The sequence below is a fragment of the Apteryx mantelli genome, chromosome 1, assembly GCF_036417845.1.
Source record: "Apteryx mantelli isolate bAptMan1 chromosome 1, bAptMan1.hap1, whole genome shotgun sequence".
Classification (NCBI taxonomy): Eukaryota; Metazoa; Chordata; class Aves; order Apterygiformes; family Apterygidae; genus Apteryx; species Apteryx mantelli.
The window spans coordinates 158,622,207-158,647,617 of NC_089978.1; the positions used below are offsets into that span (position 1 = coordinate 158,622,207).

Below are 25,411 nucleotides of genomic sequence, written 5' to 3' on the forward strand. Positions count from 1 at the left end.
ACATGGCTGCGTCTTGCTAAAGAGCCATGTACTCTGTGCCACATGCTGCCCTGCTGGTAAGTGCTGCTGCTCTTCCAGAAACTGGGGAGAAATGCCCATCTCCAACAATGCTGTGCAGGACATCCCTGGTGAGGACAGACTGGACCCATGGGAGACCCACACAGGTCTCCAACAGTAGCAGGTGGGATACCTGCTCTAGCATCCCAAATAACACTGGAAATTATGTTCAGGCACCTGCATTTCACACCCAACCAGGTAACAGGAGCAAAATCTACTCATCCATAACCAAACAAGAACCCTCAGTCCCTGGCACTGTACACTCTACAATAGCATTTATGTCCAAAAGGCAGAGATTTAGGTGCAACACTTTAACAAATCTCCCAGCAGTTCCTAGTGAACGCACTGTTTGTTCACCCCAAACATTTGCAGCCCTATTTGTCCAGCTTGTCTAATACACCTCTTCGGGGAATTGCAAGGAAGAGTTTCTTACTATTTGTATATCACATGAAAAATATTTAGTGTCATTTACATGAGCCAAAAGAACAGCAATAACAAAAGCTGCTGCTGGCAGGGAAAACAGCAGTCCTCCAGCTGAGGGGACCAATGAAGAGTGCAGTGAAACTGCTGCTGGGACCCATCAGCAAGACGAGATGACCCCATGCAAGAGGCTACTAGACAGACAGCGAAGGGGGTCAGCAGCAGGCACAGCACATACAGTGCTGCTCATGGGACCAGCTGGGCATTTTGTTAGTAAAATCACTTTTGCACACAACGTAAAAATGATCAGACACCCCCCACCTGATTTGATTTTTTTTTTTTTTTTTTTTTTTTTTTTTTTTTTGAGTGAAGCTTTCTTACCTCAGAAATGTCTCCAGCACAGGGCAGCCGGCCTTCCCTCCTTTCCGGCTATATTATTTCAGGTGAGCTATTTTCTTTTTCTTGTGGTGGCTGTGCTGTGGGGTTAGGATCCAGCTCCCGGGAATGAGGTCTGTTCCTGGACAGATGTGGGTGTGTGTCTCCCCTGTGTCTGCACAGCAGGCAGGGTGCCCTGGCAGGTGCTGTGCGCCATGCACCGTGCTCCCCTGCCCACGGATATGTTTGCACAGCCTTCCTGCTGCAGGACTGTGCTCACCTGCCCCTTCTTAAAGGGACAACTCTGCCGCTGCCTGTGCCCTGCAGAAATGCAGGGGGGACATCCCTGCAGCAATGCCAGTGAGGTCTCAGCTTGAGCAGCAGACAGGCTCCCCAAGATGCAGCCAAGGCTACCTTCAGCTTAATACATTTGTTATTCAAGAAGTGCAGGAGAGCTGTCACAGCTTCTCCCCAACAGCACAGGGGCCATCACTGTGAAGGAAACAGGGCCTGCATGTGTGTGTTGTCCCTCTGAATTTCCTGGTTGAATACCAAACTGCAGGGAGTATTTGTGGCTTGAACCATCACAGTGATCCTGACTTCTCCATGCAGCAAGTTTCAGTATGACAAGTTACACTGGCCCGTAAATCTGAGTTACGGCAGGTATGTACTCTTGGTTAAGAGGGTGTATGTTGACCTTTGCTGCTCAAGGGTGTGAGCCTTGCCTTCAGTTTCTCCTTATGAAGACACTGGGGTGATTTTTTTTCTCTTTTCCCCTAAGAGTTCCTCAAATCCTTCTTTTTCGAAAGATGAACACTGTGCTGGCAGCAATATTGTGATAGTTTTCCCAAAGCATGCGGCTCTCACTGAATCTCATGCTTCCACACATCAGGAAGGCATTTGCTACCAGCCAACATATGCTATTTCATAGCCTTATTTTATATCTTCCTTTTAATAATATCTAATATTTAGTAACAGCCATTATTGGCAACTGCTGAAATAGATGCGTGATCCAGGCTGCCAGATCCACACCATTATGTTTTTATTGCAAAAACTCAGAAACTATGCATGCAGTCACAGAATGGTGTGGATGTTCTGGTGTTCCAGCTTCCCAGGGCAGAAGGGGAAAAAAACAGACCAAAATACCATGAAATTCTCAGCTGCAGACATGTGCTTTCAGGCCCAAGTGCTAACAAGACACTGAGATTGAACAAAGGGATGTTATATCTATTATTTTTTTTAACCACATCATGATATTTTGATTATTGGCAACAGAAGTACAAAGATTGGTCTGAGCGAAGTGTGAATGGAAAGGTCTGTTCATGAAAGCTCCAGAGGATACAACAGAGCAAGGGTTAGAAGAACGGCCTGTGCTGTTAGCCAAGGATGTGACAGACAGCCATCACGCTGGTAAACCCGGAGGAAAATGCCATTTATTCAAGAGCCAGGAGGCCCAAGCTCCAGCATGGCCACAGCACAGATGACTTGCCAGCTGCTAACCCAAGGATGGCAGCAAGTTTGTAGCACATGGCCTGGGCCTTTAATCTTCCTTTTACCCCAACAGGAAGACGGAGTATAGCCATGAGACACCCCAAATGAGGACACAAAAATGATCGGCAACAACCTTGCAAAAGATTTTTGAAAGATGGAGTGAACAAAAGTCTGAGGCATAAAGATTGTTGACTCCTAAAGGGTATAAAAAGATCTGTCCAAAAAGCAGTTCCTCATCACCTCTAAGGAAGGACCCAAGAAGCAAGAGGAGAAGGCAGTGGCTGGCATCCCTCTCCTCCAAGTCACCACAAGAAATCCTGGCAGGAGGGCCTGAACACACACCTCTGGCTCTTCTGGGTATGGGTACAAAAACTGAGAAGAGAATGACTGTGAATGACTGAAACCAGTTTTGTTTAAACTCATTATAACTGTCCCCTCATATATGATCAGACACAGACGGTACTTTTTTTACATTAAGTTCCTAGAATATGATATGACTTATGTCACTAGCACTCAGAAACAAACACCTTCCTAGCAGTGGGACGAACTTTGGATCCACAGGTCCTGTACCACGTAGTATAATGACCATTCCTCCCTACACCTGGATCCTGAATTCACCCCAGAGGTGCATGCTGAGGTCATTACTTGGTAAAAATTCCCAGTAAGGTAATTGGAAGTCATACCTCCTCCAGCAATGTGTAAAGTCCAAATAAAGACAGCAGCGTGTTGTACCGAGGTGTGCTAGTCTACAGTGATGATCTTTGCTGGATCTGCCCACATCTGTTGGCCACATTCACAGCATGAGCTAGAAAACACAGTCCCTTTCTGCATAGAGGCTGTATGGGGGAATAGGCAGGCAACGCTCCTGTTCCAAAATCCCCCTCATCTTCTGCAGGAAAAATTTTAAAAAACAAGGTACTCTGGAACATTTTGGGAGAGTTTACATAAGTCTTACAAATAGCCTCGATAAAAGCCAGTGCTCTCGTCAAAGTGGGTAAGAATGACCCTGGCTCTCAGCAATATTTCATCTGAATGCTCCCTGATTATAAGGGGGTCAGTCCTCTTGCAGAGTGTGTTCCCATCTCATAACCACACAAGGGAGCTACAGGCTCTGCTGAGTTACTCAGTTGCATGCAGAAAGATAGAACTGAATACAAAATTAAGCCAAATATTTGAGTCATTGTTCAGTACAGTAAACAACAGACCATCCTGTCACCTTCAGTATTCACAGAATAACTTGTTTTTCCTGCTTAAAATGTAAACCTTGGGCAAAAAGCAAAACATCAAGAAGCTCTAAAAGGAAGGGATATTCTGTTCCAGGTAATCACCTTCTCAGTTACACTGCAATCAAATAGAAAGGTGCAATAAAGATAAAATATGTGCTTGTGCAGAAAATCCGCCCACTGTTTCATAAAGCAAATTGTTTTCTCTGTGTTGGGTAATGCATCAAACTAGTTTGGCCTGTCTTGCTTCAAGACAGTTTTTCTCTTGAACCTCTGCAGAATAGGAATAAAAAAATTAAACTAGAATGAAGAAACAAAGGTGATCTGCATATGCAGAGGAACTGTGACACCAGTCTCATTTACGCTCATGCATTTTTTGTCTCTGTGTCATAGTGTACCCCTTCCCAAAGAACTGGTGGCGCGAGGTCACACATGTTCACAAAAATAGTCCGGTGCCCACTTCCAGCCATGGCTACAAACCTCACTAAAATGAAACAAGGCTCCTAACTCTGTTGGTAACCAGCGTGTCCAGCACCAGTATGGCTTCTTGGCACCACAAGAGAAAAGGTGAAATAACTGTTTTGACTGGGGTTATATTTTCTCCCTGGTCATTGTAGCAGGACAGTAACTCTCAAGCCTCATCATAGCCATCACACTGCCTCCGTTAACTATCTCACTGCTCATCTTGACAGGAACATCTGCCAGGTGGGTTTCTTTAGTGGATCTGGATATCAAGGATGTGAGGTTTGAAGAGGACCTATTTGTCACACACCATGGAAGCACTGCCACCTCCAAATTCATCAGTGTGTTGTGTCAGGATCTTACATTCTCGATGGTGCCCTAACAATGAAAAAATAGCCTATCATGGTTAATACTATTCAATGTTAAAAATTTGTAATGCACTAATATTTAGGAAAGATCATAGTACATCAACACTGAATTAATCTCAGTTGTCTTAGTTTATTTCTTCTTTCTGTTCATTAGGTATTTGCATTTTTATACAGTCTTCTTTTAACAACATCTTGAAAAATACAGCACAAGAGGAGTCATCTTAAATCTCCAATGAGAAACAAGTCAATAGAGAAAAATAAATTGGCTGCCAAAATGCAAACTAGTTCATTCTTTTGTTTACACTGCTCAAAACTAGCACTTTTCTTAAGTGATGACGTGTGCAAAAGTCTATAAACTAGCACTGTCAAGCCCTGGAGCAAATCAGATAAAAGGAGGGTTGTTGTACAAAAGCATATAGAAAATTGCAAGCCTGCAATACGATCTGTCTTTAAGCTGGTTTGTATTGTGTGCTAAATGAAGGGCTACAATCTTCTAAGGGAGTTAATCGCTGTCATATGATCAACCACAGCTTGAAGAAACAGCCAAAATTTATTTTCCTGGGAAAGAAATATACCACAAAGATAAGGCAGTAAATGGCACAAAACAGATGCGAGTTGATTATTGATAATCAGTTTAATTCAAAAAGGTGCATTTCCTCTTTTTAACCAAGCGGTAGACAGCTGACCCAACCAGGTGTTGAGATCCAGGTACTTGGCAGACTTCAGCGGAGATAATGTAGCCAAGGGTCCTGCTAGACCAGTTGATGTGACATCTCTGTTTGTTGCTCTCAGCTGATATAGTGCTACATGTGAAAGTGGCTAGCCTTGAGGGTTGCATTTTTGCCAAGCTAAAACATTTTCATCATGGCTCTTCTTCTTTTAAGGGCCGTGTCCCACTCTGTTTAATTCTATATACCCCACTCTGTGGGTAATTGATTACGAGAAAATAAAACCCACTCTCAGGAGTGAGGAAGTGATGCACTGACTTTATTCTTCTGTGGTGCCGTCTATGATGTGCTTGAAGGAGAACGGAGAAAATTTGTAGCCTGCCCCAACGTAGAACTTGTTCTGGAACTCCACCCTGTGAGAGGGAGCAGAGAGGGGCATCACGCCTGCATCTTTTGCAAACCACGGTAAAGGGGGAAGGGAAGGGTATGCAAATCCAGTGTAGAGGTTGTAACGTGGCATCCACCGGGAAAAAAAGAGAGACTTTGAGAGCTTGTGACCTCTGAGCTGGGAGCACAGGTTCCTTCCAGAATCAGCAGAGAGACACAGGCAGCTCCAGAGAGTGACTTGGTACACGTCTGCACTGACTTTTCATAAGTCACCCTGGAAATGCTGTTGGTGAGGCCAGCCAGCAGGACCTGGAGTGCCTGGTAAACTCTGACCCTACCCTGCTCTAACAGCTCTGAGAGCCTGGATAACCATGTGCTGAGCCAGCATCGATTACCCTGTTGTGCAGTACAGCACAATGCCGCCTGACAGACTTCTCCCCATCCCAGCACAATAACAAGCAGCTCCACACTGATTTTCATTGGCAGTGTTTGTTGTTAGTGGTGGGACATCACATGGTGAAAAAGGCCACAGCTTTTCCATGCTCATGGAGAAGGCCAATACTGGTGGTGGTGAGAGGGAATTAGTTGTGTTAGTCTTGCTATATGTCTTAGCCTGAGGGTATGTCTAAATGGCCGTCTTTGCCTGGACTGCCATTCCAGTTAAGACAAGGATGAGCTAACTTGAAGCTGGTTTGCCACAGAGCTAAAACAGCCAGGAGCACAACCTGGGCTGATGGCATGAGAGTTGACCCAGATTTTCAGCAGGTTTTGTAGCCCCAGCTGAACTCTTGCTGTGGTAGCTAACCTCCAGCTGGCTTGTTTGATGGTAACCCTGACTGGGGTATGCAGCACTATGATATGACTGTGCCTTCAGTCCTTATCATTCACATCAAGATGGCCTCAGTGACTCAGTGCATTGACCTGGGCAGAGAGCTGCAGGTTGCTGTTTGCCACATCTGTCCGTGTCGCATGGGCACTGCATGTCTTGCTGGTCTGGCAACCCCATACAGGAGACCCCAAATGTTGCTAATGGCAGATCGGATGACACCAGCTACAGTATCCCAATGGGACTGTGACTGCAGATATGGCACCATTACCTATATCTGATGTTAACTGCATATGTGCCCTGAGTGATTAACAAAAGTCAAACTCCTGATTTGAAGTTGAACCTAAAGCTGTGTATGTTCGGTGACTGAAAGATTTTGCTCACTTCTGAGTTAGGAGCTTGGGTTTAGAGGCCAGTATCCCCAGGCTCATGAGGATAGACAGGTTCCTGCAGAAAACAGCTCAGAGGAGGACAGAGAGCTCTGAGCTCCCCTCCTTCCGAGGTGTCTCTCTCATTCCTTTGGCTAGGGAGACTGATGTCCTAATTTATAGATACTCATGCTGTGTGCTTAACATTAGCTGGTGTGGCCATCTCCATTTCTATAGCCCTATTTCTCCCAAGGAGTGCTCCAGGAAAAACTCCCACAGACCAATACACCTACCAGTGAAGACGCAAAGCATGCAGAAAGGCTGAGAGCCCCTCCATGATGAGCAGGATAGCTACAGTCAGCACTGCAAATGCTGCGAAGATGATAAAGATGACAATGAGGCCTGCCCAGCTGTTGTTGTTGAACCCATTGTGCATCACCATGGTCCAGAGAACCTCTGACAGTTCTGCAAAATTAAATAAAAGGAAAACCGTGCTGAGCAACCCCCACGAATGCACCATTGGCCACAGCATTTAGCCTCAAAGCTCACCCATTTCTCCCAGTTAGATGAGCTGGCCTAATATAAAGTGTCAGCCCCTGTGATAGTAACCATGTATGGTCACCCTGTCCCCCATGATGAATGGGGTAGGAAAAGCAGATTATTTTCCATTCCTTTTCTTCCCTCTGTTGGAAGCTCACGGTGCTGTTTTGCTTTACATCACAAGTCTGCATGAGCATGCTGCTAGGACTGATGGTACCCTGGCATGCTATGGTCATCAATTTCATTTGAACCTTTTAAGACTGCTTGCTGCTAAATCCCAGTGAACATAATTGATTAATATAATCAGTACAAGTGAAGATCAGGTTACAAACTGTACTAATTTGTGCCAGCTAAGACCCACAGAAGACATGGACTTCTCATCTGTTGTCCAAACCACTTCTCTTAGGATGTCACTGAGATGATGTGATGGAAAAAAATGACAAATGGCTTGTCCCACCCAAGGCGGGCTGTATTAAGGTTTAGGTTGATTGCATGCCTGTTAGTTCTTAAAGCATTTTTCTTCCTGCACAGATTTATATCAACATTCACAGCACTGTTACCTCTGAGGTATCCTGTCAGCACAAGATCATTTTCCTAACTTACTTAACTGCCTTAGTTACATCGGATAGATTCAGGACTGAGCAATTTTCCTCTTGAGATACAGGCAAAGCAAGGACTTAGCCCAGCTCTTCCCCAACCACCAGTTCAGCCTTGTTTTACATTTTTTCAGTCATTACAGAGAGGTTCTAGGTCATATTCAGACTAGGAATTCAATGACCTATTTCTTCAGGTGACAACGGATGTAAGGGACCCCTTGCAATTGCAGTCCTCAGGAAAATATTCTTGTCAAAGTCCACTTTGTAAGGCTGCAAAGGAATATGGTGGTTTTCCAGGCAGAATTCTGGCATAACACATAACATGCCCTTAGCTAAGCTCTTTATTTGGTTTATTTTATTCTCTTTAAATACCTGTCTTCCATATAAAACCAGTGTGTCAGCTTCCAATCAATTCCTACTAAGCTTGTTTCTGTGTCCAAAAGCACAGCTCATCCCTGCCAATCCATGGCACCCAGCTTGCCCCCCCCAACCTGCTTTCCTTCTCTATGTTCCAATTTTTTTAGGTCAGGCACAACTTTTAGCCAGAAGCAGTACTGCAATACTAATAAAAAACATATCAGAATAATTAGAGTAGTTGAAAATTAGAAGTTACAGCCTGACAGAATTTCTAGAATTTGAGAATTTGTTTTTATCTTGAATCAAGACAAAAGACACTGAAATGCTGAACATTTTCCATGAAACATTGAAAATGCTGATGGGAAAAATTCCAGCGAAAATTCAAAGTTTTAAGAGTTCTCAAAATGAAGCTTTTATTTCTAGTTTGCTGAACCAAATCAAATTATCTGCTTTGAATCATTTAGACATTCATTTGCATCCGCTAAATCTACAACAAGTGCCTCCTGGGAAATGAGGTTCAGGTTCCCATACTACAATTACCTCTATGGACTGGGCTACACATGTGGACTACATCTCCTACCATGCCATACACCATGAGGATTCTTCCAGAGGGGAGGCTGTAGACAGCAGGAAATGAGTTTCAGCCAGGAAATGCAGTCAGGAGCTCCATGACTTAAAGTTTCCAGGAAGCACCACTGAAAACTAAGATGACCACTGCAAAACGCTTGGATTGATCTGATCTGAAGCAAACCATTTCAAGACACATATTTCCACAAGAACTTTGATTCCATGGGAAAAAATCACAGCAATAATCAAATACTGGCAGAAGCAGTGGTCAGCATGGATTTGCCAGTGAGGTAACTAATATATAGTCAATCACTCACGTGCATGAGCTAAGCTCAGTGCCCAGAGCCGCAGGTAGGATGCTGTGTTGGAGATGCAGCCCAGGCAATATTCAATGGTATGAATAGCTTGGTGGACAAACGTGTCTCCAAAGTCGAACTGGAACAACATAAAAACCAAGCACGTTTTATTAGTTCTTAGTTCAGGACAGAGTGTTAGTTCAGTGACAGAGAAACACTCCACAAAAGACTCTTCATACACCTCCCTTTTCTTTGCTATGTGCTGAGCAACACAAGGATATTTCCCAGATCTAAAAAACTGTTTTGAAAAATGTCCCTTCTCTATGATCTTCCCACACATTATCCCCTGAAGAAATACAGTTCCAGTGAAAAGCAAATGCTAAAGAATCAGCTCATATTCCAGTCTCACAATTTCAAACTTGGGATAAGATGGCAATCCAAATGCCACTAATCATTCTGATTTCTTCTAGAGACAGAAATTCTTATTTACAGTTGGGGTTTTCAGACTATCTGCCTACTGGCATACGCCTTTTGGGAGATATCAATGAATAAGCGTATCTTCTAAGAAGCGGAGTGTTGTTTCCTTCCCAGTCAGCCACATCTACACACAATATTGTGGGTACCTCAAACTGCTAGAAACTTCCTTTTCATTTTTTTCACTGTGTTGCTCCATACCACAGAAGCACTTGACAATATCTGCCAAAGGGAGACTTTTCTCCTTAACCAACACTGTAGCCTGCCGACTTCTAAATCCATCTTTGCAATTTAAAGCAAGAAAAACCTGCTGACTCTTGGGGAAGTCTTGACCTTCTCTGGGTGCAATACGGAAGTCAAACAATACCCCTGAGGAAAAGAAAGTTTGAGATTTGCAAGAATGCCTGACCACACCCAGCAAAACTTCAGGAACAAGTTAGAGGAATTTATTCTATTAAAATCCAAAGTGTGCTGTGTTTGGAAACACAAACTGCTAGCACAGTATGTCTTGGTATCTTGTTAAAAGGAAGGACTGGAAACTCTGCAGAAGCCTTCTGTTTGGCTCTGCATTTTGTATTGTTGTGTTTGTCTGAATGATTCTTTCCCGTCTTCAGCCTGTTCAGGGTTTCTTACCTCTTCATCATCATCCTCATGTCCTCCATGGCCACCACTGCGGTCTCCTCGGGCAGTTTTCTTGGAGTGGTTGGCTTCTGGGACGTCTGCTTCGCTTTCATCTGCAGGGTTTCCTGAGTTGGCTTGAGACCGAATCTTTCAAAAAGAAAATATAATTGTTTTTTGTGTCATCCTACAGGCTGGTACCAAAAAGAAGCAAATCATGGCACAGGACTTCTTTGATAACCTCATGATACATAACATATAAGAATTATATCATGGATATGAAGGCAATTTCAACAACAGTCATTCGACAAAGACTACAGAAAAAGTATTCCTACCAAATGACTAGTAATACTTAGATATTTTCCTTTCTAGAGCATTTTCCAATGATTCCAACACAATCTGGATCTAGTTTCTTCATCTTCCCAATGCACCCTTAATACCCATGAGAAACATCATTAGATGATGAGCAGAGGATGTTGTCTATCTTGACTTCAGGAAGACTTTTGACACCACCTCTCATAACATCCTCATAGGTAAGTTGATGAAGTACAGACTAGATGAGCAGACAGCAAGGTAGATTGAAAACTGGTTCAAGAGAAGAGCTCAGAGATGCAAAGTCTATGTTGGAGGTCTGTAGCTAGTGTTGTCCCCCAGGAGTCAATACTGTGTCCAATACTGTTCAACTTATTCATCAGTGACCTGGATGATAGGCAGAGTGCGCCCTCAGCAAATTTGATGATGATACAAAACTGGGAGGAGTGGCTGATACATCAGAGGGCTGTGCTGCCATTCAGAGAGACCTGGACAGGCTGGAGAGGTGGGCAGAGAGGAACCTCATGAAGTTCAACACAGGCAAGTGCAAAGTCCTGCACCTGGGGAAGAATAACCCCATGCACCAAGTACAGGCTGGGGGGCCAACCTACCAGAAAGCAACTCTGCAGAGAAGGACTTGGGAGAGCTGGTGGACAACAAGTTGACCATGAGCCAGCAATGTGCCCTTGTGGCCAAGAAGGCCAATGGTATTCTGGGTTGTATCAGGAAGAGCATTGCCAGCAGGTCAAGGGAGGTGATTCTCTCCCTCTACTCAGACCTGGTGAGGCCACACCTGGACTACTGGGTCCAGTTCTGGGCTCCCCAGTACAAGAGAGACATACAGCTATTGGACCGAATCCAGCAAAGGGCTACTAAGATGATTAGGGGACTGGAACATCTCTCCTATGAGGAAAGACTGAGAGAGCGGGGACTGTTTAGCCTGGAAAAGAGAAGACTGAGGGGGGATCTTATCAATATGTAGAAGTATCTGAAGGGAGGGTGTAAAGAGGATGAGGCCAGACTCTTTTCAGTGGTGTCCGGTGACAGGACACGAGGCAACGTACACAAACTGAAACACAGGAAGTTCCATCTGAATATGAGGAAAAACGTCTTTACTGTGAGGGTGGCTGAGCACTGGAACAGGTTGCCCAGAGAGGCTGTGGAGTCTCCTTCCTTGGAGATATTCAAAAGCCATCTGGACACAGTCCTGGGCAACATGCTCTAGGTGACCCTACTTGAGAAGGGGAGTTGGACTAGGTGATCTCTAAAGGTCTCTTCCAACCTCAGCAGTTCTGTGAAGATACATCACGTTTGGCAAATGAGAAAACTGAGGCATGGTAAGACTGATGATCCATGGGTATAAACCAACAGGAGCTGATATCAAAGGAATTAGCATCAATGCAAGTGAAACGAAAAGGGATCCTGGAAGGATCAAGTGACTTGATGAAGGTCAGACAGTAACTGGGATACAGACAGAGATCTCCTGATTTGTTTTCAGCTGACAAAAATCTCATGACCACCCATCTTCTCTCCATAATCATTTTTTATGGAGCATTGCCAAAGACCTGAACAATCTGATGTGAGCCTCACTCCAGAAACAATAGCACAGCATAGCTTAAGAATAGCCCTTTATTGTATGCTGATAACAGTCCTACGACATAGTATAACAAAATACTGACTTCACAGCTTCTATTGGGTTCTATCCTGTCATTCTTTATAGTTTCCAACAGGTTTCATGGGGAAAGCCTCATAACAACGTATTGTTTCCTATTGCACCAGTAATCTTTGTCACACCTGCTATGTCTCTGGTTTATCTGAATGTCAGCATAGAGAACACACTTCATTACAAATGTATAAATCTGGATAAATCTAAGATGTGATCAGACAGCTAACATATTTAAATCAGGAACTGAAATACAGGGGCAGAATAGGAGGTGAGGAAAAGCTGTCAGGTGTTGCCAGCATAAAAGCAGGAGATGGAGTCATCCATGTCAAACTTTCCTCCAAATCCCAGAAGACTGACAAAATAAGAAATGGCAACACAGAGGCAGGGCTGCAAAGATCCCCGTGGGACCTGACTTTCAGTTATAGGTCAGAAGTGACTGGGTGGGAAAAGGTCACATGGCAAAACTAGCATCTCTTTCTTCAAATGGGAACATCTGTGCCCTATAAAAGATACTCCAGGCACTATCTCCAACTATAAAGAGAAGTAACTCGTGACAAATGAGTAAAGACCTGTTGAGGTAATAAAGGAGAGAATTAATGAGCAACTGGGAAACTGCCGCAGCTGCAGCAGTTACACAGTGAAGAGCTGGGCAAATTGCAGAGCCCAGGAGAAGGAGGGCTCTGATAATATGAAGGCAATCGCTTAGGGAAGAAAGCACTGCTGGCAAGCAGATAACAGCTTTTAAAGTAAGCATCCCCTTCAAACTGTGGTGATACCTCCAAAATTGGGAGTAACCCAGATTCCCTGTTCACACAGAGCAGCCAACCTGTTGTTAATGACAGCTGTGAATAGGCAACGGAGGCCTTTGCCAGGGTCCTGTGTTGGATTTACCATCATGTCAGTCTCTTTTAACCATCTCTGGTTTTGGATACTACTTTTGAAAGAGCTCAGTATCAGCCAACAGAAAGGGTATGGCCACGTGAGCAAAAGCACTTGCTTCCCCTTTAGGTGGCTCAGCTGAATGTCTCTCAGTGTATGTGCAGTAAAACACGGTTTGAAATCACTGGTGAAATTCTGACATCAGAGGAAAGCAGAGTTAGACCATTACAAACACTTCTGGGGGCTGTCTGCTCAGCTTTGCCTTTGCTGTACTGAAGCCCCATGCCTGAAACAGTAATAGATCCACATCCCTTACCATGCGCTGTGCTTTCTGGTGGTTGGCTCGGAGAATGAAAGGTTTAATTAGAAGCATCCAGGGAACAGCAATCAGAGCAAATATGACCAGGAAGCTCTGTACTTCCTTCTATAAAAGAGATGACAAGAAAAGCAGAAAGTCACTTTTTCTTTCTTTAGCCAACTACACTTATAAGAAATCTGATTCTATAAAATAACTTTTTTTTTTAATTCAGTAGGTATATTCCCCTTGTAGACTGAGTCCTCTGTTTGTAAGGTCATGAAAATAAACATATACAGCTGAAGGCTCCAGAAAGCACTGCCAGCTAGAGATGGTTGGAGACTTGGAGATGAGAGGCTTTTGTGTTGGAAAGTGTTAATTTGCCAAAACACAATGTTACTGACTTGAACCTTACTCTCCTGTGTCCCATGAGAATGTCACAACCACTGGCTTGAGCTAGTCACTCTTCCTTGCTTTGATCAAAGTAGAAATGCTGCAGGAAGAGCCAAATTGTTCAGGTTCTCCCCTGGAAAGCAGGGGATCCAGGATTAGTTGTCCAACTTCAGTTCCAGAAGGGAACTGAACCCAAGTAGCTTAGGTTTGATAATACATTATCCACACCAGTAATACCAATTTAAGGTGCTCCTGTTGCACTGTACCACCCCTATTGCTAAGCTAACATAACTGCTGGTACTGTCATGCTGCCAACTGGATTGGGGAACTAATCCAGTTTAAAACAAAAACAAAAACAAAAAAAGAAACAAAAAAACCCCTAACACCACCACCACAACTACAACCACATTGTAAGACTACGTTTCTTTTGCTCTTTTTTTTTTTTTAGGCTGGCTCAGGTCTCTGATCACCTTAGGGTTGGTTTCATAAAGTCTTTGTACTGAGACTGCCCAGGTGGATGGCATGGACCGAGTTAATGGGGGGAAGGGTTTTCTGCAAGAAAAAATGTTTATCTTTGAAAGTCTTTGGGTTGTTACAAGGCAAAACATTATTTAATGATTTTTTGGAGGGTGGGAAAACTGCTTTTTCCTGAACTCCCCTGCGGCCTTAATGCGGTTAGTTGGAAGTAATCAGGGCTCTCTTCTAACTCCAACTCACTAAAACAAAGCGCAGGGCAATGTGCCGAAGTGTGGAATTTGGAAGTGTGGAACATAGACACAAAAATGTAACTGGAGGCAGCATTTGCTTGCAGATTCTTCACTGATGTTGGCAAGTACGAAAAAAAAACAAGAAAAAAAATAATTCCCTGTTCTAAGCGAATAGATAGAGCTGACTTTTAAAGAAGTTTTCTTTCAGTGGAGACTTCTTGCTTTTTTTTTTTAAATAACTTCCCAAAGGAGATATTTTTGACCAAAAGCTGACATAAAATTGTCTAATTATTTTTAATTTTTAGCTGAAAATATTAAGTGTTCAGGTTTTCCACAGAAAAATTAAGGAAGAAGTCATCAAGGAAAGGAGACACTTGCCTTACTTCTAGTATAATGCCAAGACCTCAGTCAGGACAGTACATCTGCAATATACATCTTTGTTTCTCTAATCACCCTTCTTTCCTTTTTTTTCCTCTGAAGTATCTTAAATTGCACCATCACTCTTGCAAGGATCACACTAAGAGGGGGGGGTTCCTTTGCAGCTCAGGCAGCTTCTCTCTCCTCCCTGTCTATGAGGGCAACATGAATGCCAGAAGAACAAACTTCTCTTACATGACTGGCAAGTGTAGCTGAGCTTCTGAGCCTGTTCCCCATCCTCATGCCTACCCTTCACAACCTCCACTGTGATTGCTCAAGTGCAAACAGGTACAATAGATTCATGTTGCTTTATCCATACCTGATGGAGATACAATGGAGCATTTGTAGCATCACTGTAATTAAACAGGAACATATTGATGAAGTGGATGAGAATGCTTGGTGCACTCTGGGATGAGTGGACATCAAAATGGCACCATTTGAAAATAATCATGAAGACCAGGTAGCCAAAAAGAGAGATAATAAAGATCATCTCTGGAATGAACTGCAGGATAATGTTTATATATTTCTTGAAGTAGCTGGAAAGAATCAGAAGAGAGATATACAATGAATACAGGACCAGGTTGCCCCGAAGTATGACAGTACTGTGCACTATTTAGTCTTTGCAAAACAACATAAAAAGCATAACAAATATCATTGGCCAAGAAAGAAATCTGTAGTTGCTTTCCTTATAAATAAAAATCATTACTTAAGTACAAAAGCTTTTTCATACTGATTCTGTTCAGGTTCCTGTGCTTGACCCACCAGTATCGCAGCATCTCAGAGGATTAATACATTGAAATAAATGCCTATTTTCAAAGCATGGCAAATTTACAAAGTTAAACATCATAAGCTGGGGAAGGCTAGAATCAGGGATAGATTCAATCCTGTAGGAGCAGCCCTCCTCTCCATCAGCTGCAAAAGCTTCCCATCTTTGCAGATCACTACACACCTCCAGCTTTGGAGAGCCTTGCAAGATGGTGCCATCAGTTCCTCCACTACATATCCAACTGTTTTGTGTGTGTGTGTGTGTGTGTGTGTGTGGCAAAATATATACATAGAAAGAGAGAGCAAAGGCAGAAGTATAGACATGCACAGATACAGATCCTGACTAAAAGCCCACTAGGTCAGGAGAAAGACACGCACATACGCTGTGCATAATTTCAGTGGTCTCTGGACTAGAACAAGAGCTTTTGTCTTTCAGAATGAAAGTTATCAATAGCGGGAGATGCTACATATTTTTAATTTACTGTACTCTGGTATATTTGCAAAATCAAGAACATGAAGAGAGGAAGCAAAAGGGAATTTACCCAAGAGAAAACTTGCAATGTGACGGCCTTCCTCCCAGCCTTTGGATTCAGCGTTCTGTGCCCACAGTGGCATGAAGCAGTACATGGGACACTGCAACTTGCACTGGAGAAGGGCACAGTTTGAATTACCAGTCTGAGACATCAGGCTCGCTCAGAACGAAGGACACTATGGGGCCAGTTCCCTGTTCTGCCTTCTCAGCCAGTGTGGTTTTATACCTCGGCTCACTAGTTTATCTGAGCACCAGCTCAATTCCCAGGCCCACAACTGAGTGTTGTAACTGAGTCTTCTGATTTCAGCACTGTGATGCTAAGTGAAGCATCAGGTAATAGAAACTAGTCAACAACACTGTGCAAACTGAGATCACTGATAGATGTGTCATGGAGCAGGGCTACAACCTAGATAAGATGGGGGCAGAGGCAGGGAAACTGCTGTGAGCATGAAAAAAGTGAAAGAAAAAAAAACAAAACAAAAGACTAACCCTGCTTGGATGGCACTGCTCCGCACTGGGAATAACCAAACAGTGCTGGCTGGTGATATGTGACACGACTCCACTGAAAAACAGTGAAAAGAGCTTGGCTGGCCATTTCAGCATAAGTCATGTGTGCCAGGCTATGGGGTCACAAACTCATATCGGCCTATTTGGAAGAAAACCTCACTGGTTTTGGAGAAATGTAACCAACTGTGAAGGTGAGATAATACCTGAGCCCAAAAGGGTGTAAAACAAGGTGGTCACTGCAGGTGGAGTAAAACAGGGCCCCCAAAAGAGAAATATTGCCACTGACCTGGCAACAAGTGGAACAGTCTATGCATGTATAAGGATGGGGTAAATATTAATCTGCCTTGCTCAATGGGCTGTATGTCAGTGCTAATAAGCAATTAGGATTATATTTAATTGCCTTAAAATTATGTAAATTATTGCAATTAAGCTTTAACAATTAGTGAAGATCATGATTTCACTGAAGAAAAAAGCATCTAGCCCATGCAGTACAGACTTGACTGCCAGCATTTTCTGTGGTAAGTAGAAATTGTTATACTAAGAACAACCTAAATGTTTTGCCTGTTTACAACGTCAAAGCTGTATGCTAAACTATGTGGCACTGCCTTGAGGGACAACCAGCTTATAATGGGGACTGTTGAGTCTGATGCTGCTGAAGCGCAGAAGTGAATAACTCAGGGAATTTTAAGCTTGGGAAGATGCTCTAGAAGGCCAAGTTCATGCAAATACATTTGCAAAGGGAAAGACTAAAAAAAAAAGGGGGGGTGCCCAGAGGTTCTGGAATCTTAGAGATGGGGACTTGTGTGCTACAGCAAGAGGCCCAGTGAAACAGACTTACATGTGGTTGAAGAGACTGAGTATCACACCGAAAATCATGTGCACAATCCCTATGACAACCGACATCTTCATTTTGTAGGAGTTCAGGAAAGTCAGCTTGTTTGATGCAACATTCCAGATCTGCAGAGCAAAGAGAGACAAAAGAACAAGACTTTCAGGTGTTTGCTCAATAACAAATCCATGGAAGTCTCTACTTTGATGCTGTCCATTTACTCCTACCAGTTCCAGCAAGAAGACACCAAGTGACAGAAATCTACATGCTCTTTATAATACATTTCACTCTGCCAGGCTTCTCACCTTAAAGGTATAAAGTATTATCCTCTATTAAGAGGAAATAACAGATGTTTAAAATAATGTAATGAATTAGCTTCAGTCCTTTCAAGAGAAACCAGTGTTTCTTTGTGGGACCCACTGAAATGAGATTACATCCAGCAAAGCAGATGCTAATTGACTGATTTTAAGATTGAAACAGGAAAGCTTGATGTTAATGATAGCATTTAAATACTTGATAGAGAACAGCAAAAAAGGGAAAGTAGACCACAGAGCAGCACATGTGGATCAGTTAAATAATACTGTCATTTACTTCGTAGTCTATATGTTAAATACACTGCAAGGAAACCAGGACTTAACACTTAAACTTGTGAGGTAGCTGTGGAACACGTTAAACACTCATGTGAGGAAACTGGGTCCAGCAGTCTCATGAGAAAGCAGAGATTAGAGCACAGGACCATCCTCTGGCAAAAACAAAGTTCCTTCCTATTTACCATTTTGCTGCTGCCTGTGCAAAATTACTGGAGAGAGAGGGAGGAAAAAAAAAAAAAAGGATGCCTGTATCTACATCCTTAACTGCTAAAGAAAAGCATCACAACCACAGTGTAAAGAATGGGCAAAGAGCAAGAATCGAACAGCAGGGCTTCAGGAGAGATATCTGGAAGCTACTGATATACCTGATATGTAGAAGCAGGATTGAAATACAAATTATCTTAGACCAATTTAATTTAATTACCGGATCTATTCCAAATGGATATGGATTTCCAGAGTAGACTCCTGGGACTGCTGGATCCAACTGCAGCACCATATTGTCCAGAAGTACATCCTTACTATCAGAGAAAAGTGAAATGACCTTTATAGCTTAATCTCACCATATAAGCCTAAGGTATATTTATATGAGAAGTGCTAAGGACTACCACATTATACTTGTTATTGACTCCCTGTGAACTTCTATCCCGGGCTTGTGTGCACATGTAGGCGTGTGTGGAAATGGGTCCTACACAATGATGGTTCTCCATTGCACTGATAACTCTCTATGCATCAGTCCTGGACACTTGCAGGTTTTATGAATGGTGGTGACTGGACAAGTAGGTTTGGTCCCAGGGATTCTGCATTTCATTTCAACAGTGTTTTTGTCTGTGTGTGTGTCAGACAAAACCTCTGATTCATTCATGACTGAAACCACAGCAGGGAGTTCTTCCCTTCCCCACACAGATATTCAGCGCGTCTTTCTTTTAAAGCCTACACACTCCACTTGGCATGTTTTGACTTGTTTCCCACATTTAGCCACTTACGTCCAAGTGTTATTTTTAAACATGGGGATGATATGCCAGGAAGAGCCAAAGATGTTGAATGATTTGGAGAAGCAGTCATTGTAGATGAAGCCAGTGTACATGGAGAATATGCCCATGAGCAGGATCAGGTAGCGCCCACTGAAAAAGGTGTTCCAGATCTGCAGAGGGAGAAGGCAGGCGCAGAGGAGGTGACCAAAATACCTCCAGTCCCATCAAATGATGGGCCTCAGCAAAGGGGAATTCTCTTGCAGCAATCATTCACGCCCTCTGCCATTTTCTGCTTTTTTCGGGTAATCATGGCAATATGAATCACTCCCTATCTGCAGTCCAGCTTCTCATTGTGCTAAAAATACCCACCTACCTGAGCCACAGCAAATATTTGTTCTTACAGTTGCCGCACTCAGCGCCCACCCTCCAGCCCAGCTCCGCTCCTCAGATTTTATCACAGAAGGCTAAATCTGGTCCATCTGGGCACATCTGCTCTCCTGTACCGGTGACCCAGTGCTCACAGCACAGTCGGTACCTGGCTCTTGGACTCTAATCTATACGCGTATAAATAGGGCACTAAAACCCCATGACGTTCAGTTCCTAAAGCATACTTCAGCTTCCAGACAGACAGCCCAATTCACTAGAGTGCAGTGCCCTCAGGAGCTGCCACTGGTTTTGACAGGAGCTACTTTCTGAGAGTGCAGCCAGGTTAACCAGAGAGAGAGCCATGGATGGGAAGGTCTGATTTCTAGAAAGCCCTGGCCCACACATGCAAAGGCAGATGCTGATGATGTGACAGTACAAATACACATCTACAACTAGGCATAGGAAACTCCAGGTCCCTTGGGTCTGTCCAACTCCCCGTGTAGAAGTAGGCAGAATTACTTGCCAAATCTCTACCTTAGTCCCTCATGAGTGTCTTGGAAAGAATAACATTCAGCCTTTGAGATGCTAGATGCCCCCTTTATCAAATGGCGATGAGGAACCTTTTGCTAGGTTAATAGAGTGCATTAGGGTGTATCAGCTCTCTGGTACTCACCTCATTAGTGCTCTTCTGGGCCAAAAGGCTCTTCTCATTAGTGACCATCCAGAGTGCAAAGCCCAGCATGACAGCGCCATGGCCACAATCTCCAAACATCACCGCAAACAGGAAAGGGAAGGTGATGATGGTGTAAGGAGCTGTGAGAAGTAAATAGCGAGAAGCTCAGCTTCTCCTAAATGAAAGGACCTCAGCAGAGGAACAGTTCACTCCACCAAGCCATTCCTGACCTGTTCTTAAAGGCCTCCACTGATGTCTCCCCAAATCACCAGGCAATCAAATCTAGTGCTGAACTAACTTCACCACTAGCAAGATTTTCCTATTGCCGGACCTGCATCTTCCTTGCCATCTTTTCTTGTCCCACCATCACAAACACAGTGAATAGATAATTCTCTTTTGCATTCTTTTTTGAAATGGAAAAAAGTATTTGAAGATTATTATCACGTTTCTCAGGCTTCTCAGCCTAAACAACCTGAGTTCATTCAATCCTTTCCCATCAGCCCCCATTTCTAGGCTTCTGTTTGTTCTCAGTGGTCTCCTTAGGATTCTCTACAATTGTTCCACAGTTTTCTCAGGCACTTTGCCAAAACTGTCCTTAATAGCTGAGGCCTTGTCAGTGCTGAGTAAAGCAGATGTATTTCTTCACATATTCTGCAGACCAAATTCTTGCTTATGTATCCCTTTTTGATAGTGGCCTTTTTTTGCCTCAGTATTACAAGGTCAGTTTATATTTACCTTGTTATCTTAGGTCTTTTCCTGCAGAGTTTCTACCTTGCCATTTCTTACCCATCCTATATTTGTGTAGTTTGTTATTTCTGCCTAAATCAATCACTGAAGACAGACGGCCGAATTCTGTGCCTGAGAAAATCCATGCTATGCACCAGAACAGTACTAATTTTAACCAGAAGAAAACATGGCTGAGAATTTTCAATATCAGCGATGAGTGTATATTTTAGGATGGTGATGGAGTTGAGAGGCTTTGCTTTGGCTCTGGCAAGCCAGGTGCAGGTAGCCAAGCATTTCCTCACCTGGGTTCATTTCCCTGTAGTTACCCACGCCATATGCATCCACTATGTTCTGAAAGCCAGCTGTGAACTTGTTGGTCCTGTTGAAGGTGGGAGGTGCCATCCTGGTGTGCACAGCAGTCAGGATAGGGGCAATGGTAGAGCCACTTTGCTCCTGCAAACCAGGTGACAAGGACAGACACAATCAGGGTGGTTAGTGGAGAGGAATCAGTTGCACAGCACCAGTGTTTGTGTCCAAACATGCATAGAGAGTGGCATGAAAGCCAGGCTCAAGAGTGTTAGATCTCAACCCTTTGCTAATATACAGGCTTTCCCATTCCCTGTGCTATTGATTCCTGCACAGGGAAAGTTGCTAGCACTGCTGACTCCTGTGGACTGATCACAAACCTGCCAAGATTTAGTGTTGGCCATAAACTACCTGAGGTCAAGTGATCACATGACAACCTTAACTTTAAATAAAACAGAAAAGGGAGTCCAGCATTATGGTAACAGACAGAAGCCTGAATATATGCTCAACATATGAGCAATGTGGTTTGGATAAGGGCTTCAGGGATCCAAAGCATTAGCCTCTTACCATTCCCTGATGGAGAGCTCTTTTTATCCGGCCAGTATCAGCCACTGGGAACCAGATCTCTGCAATGACACACTGCTGGGTGACGTCAATGTTACAGCAATTCAGAATGTGGTAGATGGCCTTGATTTTCTTCACCTTGATCCCCCAGGACCACAGGCTGGCTGCTGCCTGATGCAGCAATCTTTGGCGATGGGACTCAGTTTGGGTTATCACCTGTAAGCACACCACAAGCAGTGCTCAAGAGAAGAAAGAGGAGGTAGCATGATCTACTCAGCAGTTGTTTTGGAAAGGCAGGTGGAAGGGGGTTGTGGAAAGGGAGTGTTCATAGGAATGAGCCAGACATCATGGAGCGCAATCCATTCATCTCTCAACATGAGAGCACCTGGCATGGGGCATGTGATGCTGTTTGCTAAGGTCTTGCACTTTGTGGCACTGAGTCCCCATAAGTGTAGAGGAGAACTTCAGGAGCTGCTGAGCTGTGGCTGCAGGATTGGTGCCTTAGTCAGTTGTTTACCGACCTGTCACGTCTCGCTGTGGGTTCCCACCCTGCTATCTCCAGTGGGTAGCTCTGTGTAGCAGCCTTGGAGCATGTCGCAGAGCGTGTCCCCAGGCTCTGTGCTCCAAAGGGCAGGTCTGTCCTGCTATAGCTATAGCTTACTGCCCCACTGAACCCTGACACATCATGTGACCACCACAATGCCACTGCACAATTAGTGACGGAGATACTTGTGTTAGGAAGATAACCTGTGGGGTTTACACAGCTGAAGAGGCCTGCCTGCCCATGGTGCTCGGGACTGAAAGTCAGTTCTGGAGCAGGCTTGCTTGCTGGCTGGGTTGTCATGGGCATCCACAGAGGGGATGACAGAAGGATTGGGCAGCCTCAGGCAAACAGGGTGTCTACTGTATTCACTCCTGCCTCAGGACCCACTGACTTTAATGTGTGACAATGCAAAGGTCACACACAGGCGTCTTTCTGAAACACATGTAGTCCTGACATATTACATGGGTTTACAAGCTAGTGAGTACCTACAGCCCACTCAGCTCAGTAATTTTCAGGCCTACATTAAATGCTGGGGTACAGAGATGGGTACCTTTAGGAAAGGAGACTTGTATTTCCATTGCTTATGTGACAATAGCCCCAAGATAGGTTTCCTCAGTAAAGAAAACCTAGTTTAAATATAAAAAAATGTTGACAGTTTCCTCTGAGCCCAGTGTGGTTGGACTACACCCTACACACAAGAGCCCAATTTTTCCACAAAGTGTTCCCAGAGAAGTTTTAGAAAGACTTTTAATAGGCTCTGAGGTGAGGCAGGGCAGTACAAGGAGTATGGTGGCACTTCATCATAAGAGAATCAAAGGTTGTGGGCTTGGCCCTGCCAGTGGCCTGCTGAGAGACTGCAGCCAAGCCACTTCCCACCTCTGTGACCCACCAGCAGGATGCAACTGGGGTTCTTTGAGAGCTGATGAGCAAAATCATGCTATAAGAGCTAGTTGTAACCATCTTGGCCAGCCTGCACAATGTGCAGTTTGGTTACGACTCCTTCAGCCCGATGATGACCTTAAAGCCCACCCCACAGCCCCACATCATATGGTCTAAACCTCTGACCTCTGACTGCACGGCCAACAGCAGCAAAATGTGCTTTGTCCCCCACAAATTGAGGTTGTCCCCCAGCAGCTCCTGGGAGGGTAAATGGGCAGAGCACAGCACAGCTGCAGTGCTGTGCAGCAGCGGGAAGGCTGCTCCTGGGCGGGAGGCTCTGGACCCTGCAGGCAGCCCTGCAGGTTAGGACCCCAGGAAAGGTGTTACCACTTACTGTGTTTAAATCCTCGATCCTTGTGTTCACCTCATCAAGCATTTCTCGACGCTCGATTGCAGACTCTGGACAGGGATAGACCATGGCACGAAATCTAGCCTCAGTAAGAGAGAAGTGAAAAACACCATTTATTTGATTGAATTCTTCTTCGGGACTCTTCTGAGCTCAGGGGCGGGAAAACTGGACTTTATTCCAGGCCTAATACTATATACTTCTTGCACACTATTGCCAAACAAAGTTGTGTGTGGCTTACTAGGTATGTCCAAAAGGCCTATATATCCCCTCATGAGAAAAAGCATCTCTTTGGCTGTTCTAGCTGAAAAAGCACTCCCTGTCATAGATGCATCAAGCGAGATGCATGATGTTATGAACTGATCTGCACTAATACACAGGAGCCTCCGTTATTCCCACACACAATAAAGAAGTCCTGCTAACATCTTGGGGAGCTGCTTGGACAATCCCTCTCCTCGTTCTCTCCTGTGGCAGGGCATTGGCTTCTCCTTCAATGCAAGGACTGCAAAGAGCTGCAAGAAAATAACCTTGGCAAAGCCTGCCTTGTTAACATAGTAGCCGACAGATGTCCCTCTTGCACTGAGGCTGGAAAAATATCATGCTACTGCCTCTGCACCACCCTTACACAATCACTGGGGGAAGGCAATCAGCTGAGTTACTGCTGCACAGCAATCAAACGCCCTTAGTGCATGCAGCCTGTATAAATAAATAAGTCTGTAAAAAAGTGCCTGTAATTCTAGGATAGAACAAATGGAGAATGCCCATACAGCTGACTCTTGACTTCTGGTCCATCTCTTTGGCTAAACAGCTCGGGAGCAGAAGAAGGACCAGTGATTTCTTTTAAATACCTTGAGCATGGTATCTGCAATGTCAGCATATGAGTGGCCAGGCCAATATAAACCCTTTCACAAACCCTCAGGGCAGTATATGGGAGGTGTGGCTGGTTTGTTTAGCATGGTAGTATAAGGGACAATGTAGGCTTTTAATACATCACTGAAGGTCTTGTCTCCTTGCAGGTGTTGCACATTGCTTTATCTATACTATACAATGTATGACCTTCTCTAGTATGGCTACAAGTGCTACTAGTATAACAGTGCTTGTATCAGTATAATACATTGCAGCATGGCAAAGCCACTCTATGAACTCTAAGGCTTGAGCCTATATGACACCAATTAGAAATAAATAAGTTACATGTCTATCAGAAAGGTGTAAAGCCAACTACCCTGCCTGCAAAGCAAGTGCCAGTGTGTATCTCATTCATAAAGAGCAGGTGTCTGGATGTCCTGCTGGGATCTTGCTGCTGCAAAGCTCTCAGCACGTGCAGATGCTAACTGAGCTTAGGTGCTGTAGAGCACAGCAGAGACCACTCCACCTTTTCCTCCTCAGTGATATCTAGCCCTTGTGCCATCCCTGCCACTTTCAGGGCATCAGAAGTGTTGTCCTTCCATATTGCTGTTCTGTAGAAAGAGAGCATTCCTGTTTACAGGGGAGGAGAGTAGCGCAGAGGGGAGCATCAGGCCTTCTACCCACGTAAGGCAACACTCTTCTACCATCCTTCAGTGGAGCTGAAGGTCTGCCTTTGTGCACTTGTACTGAAATTAAAAGAAGATAAAGTGCATAAGAGGGCCATAGAGTTATATCCTTGCTTAGGAGGTAAAAACATGCATGCTCTATGTACAAATAAACATCACGTGCTGGTTTCACCTGAGCACAGAACATACCAGCACCCACTCATCCAAATCAGTTCCAGCACAGACATAAGTGAGGACAGTTGCAAATTGAACAAAACGCACAGCTGTTTCCTAGAGATCAGCCCTGAGCTCAGTGTAATGCCAGCATACTCTCTTCAGCTAAACTTCCCTTTCCAGAATTGAATCTCTCCTCACTCAGCACCTGGCATTTGTTTCCAAAGGTTATTCACCCTACCTAATTAACTCCAGCTTCCTATTCTTCATAGCTCTTGGTTCATCTTTAATAAGGATTTTTTAATC

General features: G+C 44.1%; 1 protein-coding gene across 1 annotated transcript in view; it reads right to left on the reverse strand.

Annotated features, from left to right (window-relative positions):
- Positions 1-4,526: 4,526 nt before the first annotated feature.
- The window catches only part of ATP6V0A4 (ATPase H+ transporting V0 subunit a4), a 28,449-nt gene continuing 7,564 nt past the window's right edge, over positions 4,527-25,411 (reverse strand). Inside the window, exons 8-20 of the mRNA XM_013947243.2 lie at positions 23,409-23,502; positions 21,595-21,807; positions 21,024-21,174; positions 19,996-20,135; positions 18,969-19,126; positions 18,410-18,503; positions 17,405-17,523; positions 15,082-15,298; positions 13,267-13,374; positions 10,109-10,243; positions 9,023-9,140; positions 6,939-7,110; positions 4,527-5,477 (exon numbers count right to left, since the gene is read on the reverse strand). Coding sequence (XP_013802697.1) covers positions 5,384-5,477; positions 6,939-7,110; positions 9,023-9,140; positions 10,109-10,243; positions 13,267-13,374; positions 15,082-15,298; positions 17,405-17,523; positions 18,410-18,503; positions 18,969-19,126; positions 19,996-20,135; positions 21,024-21,174; positions 21,595-21,807; positions 23,409-23,502 — 1,813 coding nt within the window. The 3' untranslated portion in view covers positions 4,527-5,383. The remainder of the gene's footprint in view (positions 5,478-6,938; positions 7,111-9,022; positions 9,141-10,108; positions 10,244-13,266; positions 13,375-15,081; positions 15,299-17,404; positions 17,524-18,409; positions 18,504-18,968; positions 19,127-19,995; positions 20,136-21,023; positions 21,175-21,594; positions 21,808-23,408; positions 23,503-25,411) is intronic.